General features: G+C 41.4%; 1 protein-coding gene across 1 annotated transcript; it reads left to right on the forward strand.

Moving 5' to 3' along the window:
• The first annotated feature begins 632 nt into the window (after positions 1–632).
• OTOL1 (otolin 1) lies at positions 633–11,406 on the forward strand. The gene is made up of 4 exons (XM_075548886.1): positions 633–993; positions 5,596–5,685; positions 9,212–9,283; positions 10,508–11,406. Exons 1-4 carry the CDS (start codon positions 633–635, stop codon positions 11,404–11,406), a joined length of 1,422 nt encoding a protein of 473 aa, XP_075405001.1.
• The last annotated feature ends 1,237 nt before the right edge of the window (positions 11,407–12,643 follow it).

Here is a 12,643-nt window from a genome sequence, read left to right on the forward strand (position 1 = left end):
ACATGGCATATATTTTAATTTATGATTTTATTATCTCTTTCTACATTTTATTACAATAGATTCTGAAAGATGTCTCTTACCACAGGACTATTATCCCTAGTATACTTTAGGACTGTTTCACCAGTAATTTTTCTTGAAATAATTGAGTTTCCTGGAATAAACAATTCAGCTCACTATTTTTCATCTCCCTCTAATACAAGTGTATTTCATTCCTATAACTCTGAGTGAGGTCAGACAGGAAATTATACATATTTGTTTTCCACAGGGTATATGGACCATTAAGTCATGTGGCATTTATTGTAGCTCATGTTTGCTATTTTGCAAGATAATTTGAATGATTGAGAACAATATTTTTGAACATGTAATACTGGGAAAACAACCACAAAGCAGAAATGAAGTAAAATGTGGCTTATAATAAATACTTAAAATAAAGCATTCTGCTGTGATTCAAGGACACATTTACATATAAAACTTATCATTCTACATAGTGCATATTGTTCATTTTCATGGTTCATATATATATATACTTATCTTAAATAAGTAAGTACTTATTTATATCACTTTGTCTTTTCATTTGGACTGCCAGTAATATGTGCATGTTTTCCCATTAAATCTTCCTCCCAGCCTCAAATATGTGGATGCTTTCTTGGCTGAATGCCATTTTAATTATGCTGCTTATTGCTGATATGGATGCAATTTCAAAGACTACACCATATACCAAATTTACGAAGAAATCTGAGGGAAAAGAGACACCAAAGAGTCTAAAACCGTCCAAGGGTCCTCTGAAAGAAGACGACACCCTATTCAGTGAAGTGGCTGAAAGGGCAGAACCAACCACAGAACCTTCAGCCCTGGACTCAGCCTTTGGTCCGGCCACTCTTTTGCCCTTTGAGAACTTCACCCTCGATGCAGCTGGTTCCCTGTGGGATTGTTGTGGCTGCTGTGCACCTGCTCCAGGACAGAAAGGGGAGCGCGGAGAGCCTGGAAATCCAGGTATGTGAGCACATCGATCTCTCCCCTGTACACCTTTAGGATACACGCTACCTATTAGTCTCTACATTGTCACGCCAATGGCAGCAAGCCAGGTGTGCTATCATTCTGGCAAGTGCACATGGGCGCTCCGAGGTTCACTGGACTTACTGACAGCGATGCTGCTGGGTTGCACCTACAGCCAGTGCGCAGAAGAAAGAGGCGCAGGCTGCTTTCATAAAGGTTTTACCCCCATGAACACGTTATGGGGCAGTTCTACTCGTCCTACGGGTTCTCTGGGAATAGCAATCAACTCCGTGTCAGGACGTTTGGTGTTTTCCTTTAACCTCATGCGTGGCTATCAATATTAAAATGAAAATTTAATAAGACCCAAGATTAAGCTTTTCAGTTTCCAAACATTCTTTTTCATCCTGGACTCCTGATTGTGGTAGCAGTTGTACAATTCAGTTAGAAGTGATGTTATACATAACATAAATGTTATATGTATTCACTCCCAATTACTAATACTTTTTTTTTTTAATTCAGCTCTTGGGTCACATGGCAACATTCCGAGAGCTCTCTGGCCGCACATGGCTACTGTACTGGGCAGTACAGATATACGAAATTCTTTCTATTTATTTTCCTTCTATTTTTTTCTGAGATTGCCAACCCCAACACCGGGGCTAGAGTTCTTCAAGCTTTTCATAGTTAGTGCCAATACTGTTTTTTTCATTAATGGCTGATTTTAAAAGGGTAGATGAAAATTTTGTTTTTTAATACGGATTTGTGTTGACCGAAGGATATTTGGAATGCTGTTTGAAATTGGGATTAGAAGCAGAATGCCTGTGATGTGGAGAGCAGAGAATTCAGCTTGCTCCTCATTAAAATTCTGAGGCCACAGTCTATCCTGGCCCAGCCATTAAAAGCCATGGTTACACATCTCAAAATTTCAATTGTCTTTAAAATATGCATAATAAATGTACTCTCAGTTTTACGGTAATACACTTCAGCTTTTATATTGGCATATAGCAAAGGCTTCAAGGTAAAATAAAGATCAGAATGTCAATGTCAAATTCACTATTTCCTTGGAAAAAAAGAGAAAGAAATTCATTTAACTGTTGAGCCTTGCTTGAAAGGTTTCAAGTTATGAATTTAATGGCTCCGTATCTTTCTTCAGTTTCTGTTCATGCCATTGCACTGCTATGGACCTTTTTGGGAATGTGCTGGATATTAATGTAGAACTGGATTAAAGGAGGCGAGAGTTGGGCAGTGGTTGGTGCCCCGTGCTCTCAGTGATGCTAAAGCATTATTGAAAATGAAGCAGTTCAGGACCACCAGCTAGCTGCTCCTTGGGAGAACAATGGGACTTTCTATGCCTGTGAAGACTTACAGTCTCAGAATCTCACACGCTGGCCTCAGGGGTCACATTTGTTCACATTGACTTGATGGCAGTGACTGTCAAGTCTGTCATGGTTCTATAGACGCTGTGCTACTGGTTGAACTTTCCATTTCTAAATAGTGAGATGGAATCAGAATGATACCAAGTGCGTAGAGTCACCGAGATAAATGAGATCGCTCATGGAAATACTCAACACTGTCCCTGTCATCGAGTACATGCACAATACTTACTTTTATTTTCACAGGGAGTTGTGGTGGGTTCCTAGTGCTATCTTGTGGAATTCTCTGGGCTGGATATGAAACATTCCTATTTTAGCGATATGGAGAGAGACATATTCACTACGTCCTTGCTAATCTTTAAAAACACCCACAACTTCCTTTAATTGAAAACGAACAAACCTTTTTAGTGCAACACAACATTAGAAGACTTGAAAATGGAAAGTAGACCTACTTAAATGCAACTTTTTCAATTTTTTCCTTTCCTTATTGGACAGCCACATCAACGCTTTACACATGCACACATACATACACTTCACAGACATGACCTTCCCCTGTGGGGTAAGCATCAATTGCTAACCACATGGCTGTCAGTTCAAACCCATCAGCTTCCCATGGGGAGAAAGACGAAGCTCTCTGCTCCCATACAGATATGCAGCATTGAAAACCCTCTATAGGGTTGCCGTGACTTTGAATGGACTGGATGGTGAGTTTGGCTGTGTGCCAAGTCGCTAGGGAGCCAGCGTCTTTAACGAGCTCAGCCATGAACTGAGAGGCTAGGGATTCGAGTCCACCTAGAGGTGTCGTGAAAAAACGACACTGAAATACTGTCCCCCCAAATGAGCAGTTGAAAACTCTAGAGAGGGCAGTGCTACTGTGACACATGGGGACCCTGAAGAGGGGATATCTACAGGACAACTGGCTTGGGCTTTGCCCTATGAATGGGTAAGCGCTCTGTAGTTGTTCACATCTTGATACAAAAGGTGAAGCATTAGTTCACCAATGATTTCATCACACTTTAGCAAGTTTAGGTTATTCTAAAGGTTGCATGACTTGTGAGTGGGAACCCTGTAGTCAGACTCTGCATGCCAACAGGCCCATTCCTGCCCACCGTGTTCAACTTTACAGCATTCCCTCTCCTCGAATCCAGGTGTGCAGCTCATCTGGAAGCCTGCTTGCCTCTGTGACCTTGCCTGCGGTTGCTCCCTGTACCAGTCTGGGCCTCACTTCTTATTTTTTTTCCTTCAAAAGTACAACCACACGGATGATTTGCAGCTAATGAAGGATGAGAGACATTGGGTAGTGAACTGGAGCGGGCCATCCTGCTTTCTTCCCTCACCCGCCCCTTTATTTTTCTGTTTCTGCCCACTCCCAAACTTTTTTAAAAACAGAAACATTTGACAACCATCTTTGAAAATTGGAGCCTGCCTTTGTCCCCAGTGATTTATCAAACTTTGTTCTTAAAATTTTTTCCAAAAGAGAAATTCTGTTAAATATATATTTTCCTATCAACCTATCAATAATTATAATAATTAGGGCACTACAAAGATGAAATATTATAATTTCATGGAGTAGGGTTAACTTTGAAACCCAACAGGGTTAACTTTGAAAGAATCTGAGAATGAATTATTCCAGTCAGGCATTGTTTGTGGGGTTATGAACAGGCTTGGGTAGAGCTTGCTTGGAGGACAGGGTAATCTAGTGTAGAGCAGTGAGTCACACGGCCTTGAGCTCCTGTATGGAGAACAGAAGCTAGTATGTTCCACATTTATTTAAACATCACAAAATGATTTTAAGAGGAGCCTTGTTGGTGGAGTGGTTACATGTTGCGCTGTGATCTGCCTGGTCGGCAGTTCAAACCCCCAGTAGCTCTGGGGGAGAAAGACTGGGTTACAGTCTTGGCAGCCCACATGGGGTTGCTATGAGTCAGCACTGACTCAATGGCAGTGAGTAAGTTCAAGTCGTTTCTAGGTGCCATTGAGTGAGTTCCATCTCCTAGCCACTCTCTGTAAGACCGAACAAAACACTGCCTGGTCTTGCACCATCCTCACAATCGTTACGTTTGAACCCATTGTTGCAGTCTCTGTGCCAGTCCATCTTGTCAAGGGCCTTCTGCTTTGTCACTGACCCTCCATTTTACCAAGCACGATGCTCCTCTCTAAGGGCTGGTCTCTCCCAATAACATTTCCAAAGAACATGAGTTGAAGTCACCATTGCTCTCTTCCAAGGAGCAATCTGGCTGTACTTTTTCCAAGACGGATTTGTTCATTTGGCAATCCATAGCATGTTTAGTATTGTTTCTATGAGGAGAGATTATGGATCCAAGCAAGATGAAATTCTTGAGAACCTCAATATTTTCTGTGTTTATCACAATGTTACCTATTAGTTCAGTTGTGAAGATTTTGGTTGTCTTTACATGTAGTGGTACTCCACACTGAAGGCTGCAGTCCTTGATCTTCATCAGCAAGTGCATCAAATCCTCCTCACTTTCAGCAAGTAGTGTTGTGTCATCTGCATGTCTGGTTGTTAATAAGCCGTCCCTTTGGGTTTCTGAGGCTTTAAATCTTTCTGGGAGTAGACAGCCTCATCTTTCTCCTGTGGAGCAGTTGGTGGGTTCGAATTGCTGACCTCATGGTTAGCAGCTCAATGAGTAACCCACTATGTCACCAGAGCTCAACCACATCACTAACTACAATGTGCCAATTTCTACTGATTGATGTGGTTGGTTTTACGGACTTCAATGGACTCTCAGCTCCATGAGGGTAGCAGCCATGGAAATTGTTGAAGGAAGCCCTCCTCAAACCTAGCAGAGTGCTGAGTGATCTCAGCCAAAGTCCTAGAATGATAAATAGATCATGACCAGGGAATCCAAAAGTGCTGGACAAGGTGTTTTTGCTTCCAATTTGAAAGTGTAGTCCACATGAGGTTAAGTGTCAGATAATGATTTTGTTCTTGTTTGATATAGTGCCACTTCCCTGAACCATTTGATCACTGCCATGAATCCAATGACAAGTACTAATGGGTTCAATTTATCTATTCAGGTAGTGAAAAATTGCAAATCAGACAAAAATATTGTCCTTAGAGCCCTGCAAAAGTTTATTCTCACCTCGATTTTATCATTAGGACATTGACAGTTATTGGTCTCTTTTATTTTTTCCTTTCGTTTCTGCACAAACCATTTCAAATGAGCCTTTTCCCCCTACACTGATGATATTTATGTCCAATTTTCAGGTCCTAAGGGGGAGGCCGGTGATGTGGGGACCCCCGGGCCAGTGGGAGTCATTGGTCCCCAAGGCCTACAAGGCCACAAAGGAGAGAAGGGTATGTAAATCCTCCTTTTCAAGTCAACAACTCATGAGAAGTTCTGCATCACTTGCCAGGAAGGGAACTGGCTAAATAAATACTGATATTTTACAGGTGAATCGATGATTAAAATGGTAAAGTTTGGTTACGCATATTGTGAGTTATATTTGATTTAAATAAGCTAACATTGTCGATTGTCAAATGAGAAATTGGAAACATCTCTGGTAACATCACACACACACACACACACACACACACACACACAGCTTTTCGACTTTCAAATTCTACCTAGCTGACCAGTCCCTGGAAGCTACAGGTCCCTTGTGATTTAATGCCTCCATGAACACTTCCTCATCATATAAATTAATTTCCCACTAGGTAAAATTAACGGGAGCAGGCAACCCTATAGGATATTCAGCTTAGGTGGGTAACCTGCTTGCTAAGGCGATTATGATATGTCTTTTTGTTCACTCTGGAATAGTGTCAAAGGTGGGAAGAAAAAAACAGAACTCAAATCGAGGAGATCAAGCATATCCCATGACCTTGGACAAGTCATTTCACCTGTCCTGGAAACTGGGGGGAATGAACTGTATGCTTCCTTACACCCTGTCTGCTATCAATTAAGACTTATAGTTATGAGTACTTTTATAGTTCTTTTCCAGCTCAGAAATTCTGTAATTCCAAAGACGTATTCTGTAAAGAGGACTTCCTGCCCCAGGAAATCCCTGATTTTGTAAGTGCTTAACGGTGCTGAAGGAAGGTTCCAGATTCACTGGGACATTCAGAAATTCCTCAGTGAATACTGGCAGCCTGGAGTAATGCCATATATCCATCAAGTTAAATGTTTTGGCCTCAGTGTCACATGTCAAAAGACCTACTATCACCTATACATCACCCTCCACATGGCTCAGGAACTGCCTAACTCATTTCTGGTGGAACATTCAGTGAAGTAATTACTCAAAAACGATGCTAAGGTAAGAGAGAGCTACTTCACACTTGTCAGTTATGCGATTTTCATTCTCGGAAACATTGAATCCTTTTGCGGCTGAATGATGTTAGCAGAAAACTCTGTGAAATAAAGATGAGTGATGAACCTCCCTAGTGATTCATACATTTTGGAAGTTAGACTTCTGGAAGTGGAAGAAAAAACAGGCAAGAGTTACACGATAAGGTTCTTGAGAATATGCTTTGATGAAGGATCAAAAGTAGAAATTCATTCAGCCAGTCTCTTTATGAAGTGGCAACTCGACTTCCCTTTTACTTCTAGGCTCAGTTTAGACTCTTGACTATGATCTAAAGGTTAAAAAAATGAGTTGACTGACTGTGTTCTGGTTAATCACTACCTGAGATGAGTAAGCAGTTAAACTACCTGCATGAATTGAGACCCAGATTTATTTTGTGAAGTGAGGGTCAGGCTTGGAGTATTGACAAAGACTGGGGATACAACTCCTTCAAGGTTGAATTTTCTCAGAAAGTACCCACATATTTACCTTAGGGCTAAAGGATCACTTCTAAATTGAGTATTTTATGTGATATCATAATAAACTTAGAAAACCCCATCGACTAGCCAATATTGGGATTTTTCTGGGTTGTTCTTGTGAAATTTGGGGGAATCTACACTCAGAGCTTTGGATATAACTCAGAATGTCTTTGTGCCTGACAGAAAATTTAAAGTTAGATATGTGATAAACAATAAGGTTGACAAGTGCTCTGTTCAATAATAATGCACTGATGTTTGGCGTGGTGTACAACTTGAATATTTCTTATACTTAAATTTTTTTCTGTGGTACACTGGTAGTAAAATATCTGCTCTACTTTTCTTAGAGGGAGGTCCTATAAATGTCTATAAATGAATAATGTTCCAGTTAATGTAATGTACTCTGTTCTAGAAGCTGCTCATGAAAAGCTGTATTAATATTAAATAAAAATTAATATAAAATATCATGTAAAGGCTTGGGCAATATAATACAAAGTAAGTGCTCAGGTGGAGTTATCTATTTTTTAGCAATAATTATTTATGATTAAAGCTGGTATAATTCATGGTGGCAGGATGAGTTTTTGGTATGACCCAATATAAAAAGCCATGTCACGGCAAGATGACAAATATCTAGAATTACAGTTCTTTCAATTTTTTAAAACAAAAATACAGGTTATAATTTGTCCAAAGAGTATATGAGAAATACACCAACACAGATGAAAATTGACTTTTCCCTGATGTTTTCTGTCAAGGGCATTTGTTTTTTCCCATCCTGGATGGGTCTAGGATGTGATTAGTTCTGACCACTGTGAATGTTGTGCTCTGATGTGAGAGTAGCACGTGGCACTCTTTCTCAGTCATCGTGGTCATGTCAAGAAGAAGTCCTTTTAACTGTCATTTTGAAAGTATATATTATTTAGAAACCATACAATATTAGATATGCATATGCATATGAAAAGCAAAGGCAGGGTGTTATGAGTTCTACACGAGGTTTAAGAAGCTAGGAAATCGCAGAGGAAAATGATCAGTTCAGTAGAAGAGAATGGCACTGCCCCAATTCTCCCCTAACTGGTTTACCATCCATTAGAATAAAGGATTCCTGGTGGCTCTCAGGATCGGAGGAAGGTTTACTAACAACCTGTGCTAAGCAGATGACCCAACCTTGCTTGCTGAAATCAAGGATGAACTGAAGCACTTGCTGATGAAGATCAAGGACTGCAGTCCTCAGTATGGATGACAACTCAATGCAAAGAAAACAAAAATCTTCCCAATGCACCAATAGACAACATCATGATAAACAGAAACAGTCATTGTCCAGGGGTTCGTTTTGCTTGGTTCCACAGTCCATGTTCCTGGAGCAGCAGTCAAGGAGCAAAGGAAGTATTGCCTGGGACAAATCTGTGGACTTGGTCTCTTTAAGGGGTCAAAGCGCAAGGATATCCTTTCGAAGACTAAGGTGAGCCTGACTCAAGCCATGGTGTTTTCAGTCACATCGTATGCATGAGAAAATTGGGTAGTGAATGAGGAAGACCAAGAAGCATCGCCACATTAGAATTTTGACATTGGTAAAGAATTTTCAAAGTACCTAGGCATGACACAAGAACAAATAAACCTGTCTTGGAAGTACAGCCAGAATGCTCATTTGAAGCAAGGATGATGAGACTTTTTCTTGCATACCTTGTGTAGGTTATCAGGAGAGACCAGTCCCTGCAGAAGAATATCTTGCTTGTTATGGTAGAGGGTCGGTGAAAATGAAGAAGGTTGTCAAGGCGATGGATTGACACAGTGGCCGCAACAATGGGCCCCAGTACAACAACAATGTGGGCCGGGGCAGGACTGGGCTGGGTTTCGTTCTACTGTGGGTAATGTCATGGCGGATTGGATCAAATCGAAAGTGCCTAGTGACGACAACAAGGCCACTCAATATAGTTTCTTTTCCTCACACTGTTTTGGCATTAAGTTATTTTGGTAAAAGGAACGTCCTACAGTGGCTTTTGTGAAATAGGTCTTTGGGCTGTCATAAACGACACAATTGGCAAATGAAAGTTAATTTTTGTTTCATTTCAGGACCTAAAGGAGAACGTGGGGACCAAGGAACAAAGGGGATTCCTGGTTTCCCAGGAAAACCTGGAGAACGAGGTAGAAGATAAATATCTATCTATTGTGAACAGTCATGTTTGTAATATGACATTTACTTCTCCTCTTACTTGTGTTTAAAAGAGATTAAGAGGAAGAGAAAAATTACTATATATTTTTTCTAATAATTAGTAGTTTTTCTAAAAATTCAGTGTACTGACTAGATACAGTGTAAGCAGTCCTGGTCTGGAGTTTGGAGACCAGATAAAGATATAAAAATATAAATACAAAGATAAGATGGTTCTCCTCTTTTTGATTGTCCTTGGGGATGAAGATGCTCACATCTTTCTGGGTCTCAGGTCTATTGTTCCCTGTAAGATTTTGGATTCGCCAGGACAGATGATCCCTTCAGGACCAGTGCTGAAAGTGGTGATACCAGGAGGGTGGGGTGGAAAGGGGGAGCCGATTACAAGGATCTTCATATAACCTTCTCCCTGGGGATGGACAACATAAAAGTGGGTGAAGGGAGTGGGTAAGATATGAGAAAATAATAATAATTTATAAACTATCAAGGGTTCATGAGGGAGGGGGGAAAAGAGGAGCTGACACCAAGGGCTCAAGCAGAAAGTAAATGTATTGAGGACGATGATGGCAACAAATGTATAAGTGTGCTTGACACAATGGATGGACGTATGGATTGTGATAAGAGTTGTGATAAAATGATTTAAAAAATTTTTGGATTTGGCTGGATCATATGTAGACTTTGAAGAATAGCTGGAGTAAGCCAAGACGCGCAGGGTAATGGGATACAATGGGCAACTGTCGTTGTAATATGATCTATTTCCTTAAGAAGAACTAGATATCTGAGGTCTACATTTAGGGTATTGTTTCTCAGCAGTAGCCACTTGACTTCTTGTGAAACTTTATATAAATTGCTCAATATATGAGTCTTATAAGCAACCAAATGACAAAGTCCCATCACCAGTGAACCAATTCCAGTTTATGTGACCCTCTGTGTTACTGAGCAGACTGCACCTCACAGAGTTTTCTTGGCTCTAATTCTCATGGAAGTGGCTTGCCAGGGCTTTCTTTCGCCGTGTCTCTGAATGAGTTTGACTGTAGGCCAGCGCCCACTCTTTCACCGTGGAAAGACCTGAGCACCTAAGGGCATAACTAGGTTCCCAGGACTCAGTAAGATTTAAAACAATTTTTTTTTAGTTCTGTGGCAATAGTAAGTGGTGGGTTCTCTGTGTGAGCCTTACACACTGTTTTAATTTTGTGTTTCAGGTGGCCTTGGATCGAAGGGAGATAAAGGAAGCATTGGACTGGCGGGAATGAGAGGCGAAAAAGGCTCTAAGGGGGACGCCGGTGCCAACGGTACCAAAGGAGACCAAGGAGACACGGGGGTGGAGGGTTCTCCAGGTTTAAAGGGAGAGCCTGGCGCCCAGGGTGCAAAGGGTGAGGTGGGGGAAAAGGGCGACCGCGGAGACCCTGGGGAGAGGGGAGGAACAGGGCAAAGAGGCGAGGCGGGCATGAAAGGAGACCAGGGTGGCAAGGGAGATCGTGGACTGGAAGGTAAACGAGGCCCGGATGGCCTGCCTGGGGCCAAAGGTGATCCAGGGGTGAAAGGAGCCAGGGGGGACCTAGGTCCTCCTGGGCTGGTGGGACCTGCTGGGCCGAAAGGGGAGGTGGGGAGCAAAGGAGGCCGAGGATCTATCGGTAAGAAGGGATCGCGGGGCCTGAAAGGGTCCAAGGGCGAGGGAGCTGGCGTTGCTCGGTCAGCTTTCAGTGCTGCCCTCTCAAAGCCCTTCCCCCCTCCTAGTGTCCCCATCAAATTCGACAGGCTTCTCTACAATGACCCAGGCCATTACAGTCCTGTCTCTGGGAAATTTAACTGTAGCCTTCCCGGCGCGTATGTGTTTTCCTACCACCTCACAGTGAGGGGTCGCCCTGCTCGGATCAGCCTGGTGGCTCAGAATAGGAAGCGGGTTAAGTCCAGAGAGACTCTCTACGCGCAGGAAATAGATCAGGCCTCTCTCCTCATCATCCTGAAACTAAACGCAGGGGACCAGGTCTGGCTGGAAGTTTCAAAAGACTGGAATGGGGTGTATGCCAGCGCGGAGGATGACAGCATTTTTTCTGGGTTCCTTTTGTACCCAGAGGAGCCTACTGCGATTTCACCATAACTTAGAGATTTAGTACAATCAGTCAGGCCACATAGCGAAGATCCGTAAAAACATGGACTCTTCTCTTTGCATGACTCTGTAGAAGAAAAGCATTATCACCCAGAATTCATTAAGATTCATATTTCAATGCGTCACCTTCACTTTGTAAGATGTATTTGAGGACGTGCCTGTCAGTTTTATAGATGTTTCCCAATCAGCAGTATCATGACGTTTCTCATACATTGAAATGATTACTATGAATATACAAAAATATGAATGAGATTTGTCCTTAATGAATAAGTTCTTACTGACTACCTTTGTTAGCTCTGAAAACTGTGTGTGATTCCTTTCTGCATGAACCTGAGGCAGTGAGTTAACATACTATGAAGGACAGGCACTTCTAGGAAGTTTCTGATTTTGTTGGGGATCTTGCCTTTTAGCCAAAGGAGACTAACTGTATTCGTTTAATTCGGGAGAATGCATAGTGTTGCAGACTAGTGGAAAACATCGTTAAAGTTTATCGGTGTGTGATTGCTCAATGGTAAAGGCATTCCGTGGAATCACGTGGTGAGTAAAATGTAAGAGCAAGTTGATTAAGACAATGCTCTACCACAGCACAGACCTATCAATTCATCAAGTCATTGTGTTTAGACATTGTGTTTAAACGGAATGCCCTTGAAAGACTCAAAATTAAAATTAAATCATTATTGATCCAAAATTTCACTCCTTCCTTCAAGACAGAACATTTGATTAGGGTAAAATCTTTAGCTTCATTATTATAGCTTCTGAAATAATTGATTCCAGTTATTCAGTGATAACATGGCTGGGGCAGCTGGGGGTTTGGGAATTCGCATGCAATGTAACTTTAATAATTCTGCTAATATTTGATAATTCAGTGGCTTCGTTTTCTAAAAAGTGAATCCAAATTGAATTTGTTTCAATGAAGGCACATAGGGAGATTAACAAGTCAAGCTGGTGTGGGGAACTTCATAGTCTTGTTCTGCCAACTGTGACCAATATCATTCATCTTTAAGAGTCTCATCCATATATTAAAACTGTGTTTCTCAAATTGTGTTCAGATGAGAACCACTCCCAGAAGTTGTTTGGGATGCTAGAAAACTTGTAGATTCTCTGCTCAAATGTTTGAAATGGGAGATTCTATATCTCTGTTGAAAATTCATAAAGCATGTTAGTATAGTCTCAAATATTGCCCTGGAAAATAAACGTTCTCAATTTAGTCTTATCTAATGATGTAGAC

The sequence above is a fragment of the Tenrec ecaudatus genome, chromosome 4 (genome assembly GCF_050624435.1).
Source record: "Tenrec ecaudatus isolate mTenEca1 chromosome 4, mTenEca1.hap1, whole genome shotgun sequence".
Classification (NCBI taxonomy): domain Eukaryota; kingdom Metazoa; phylum Chordata; class Mammalia; order Afrosoricida; family Tenrecidae; genus Tenrec; species Tenrec ecaudatus.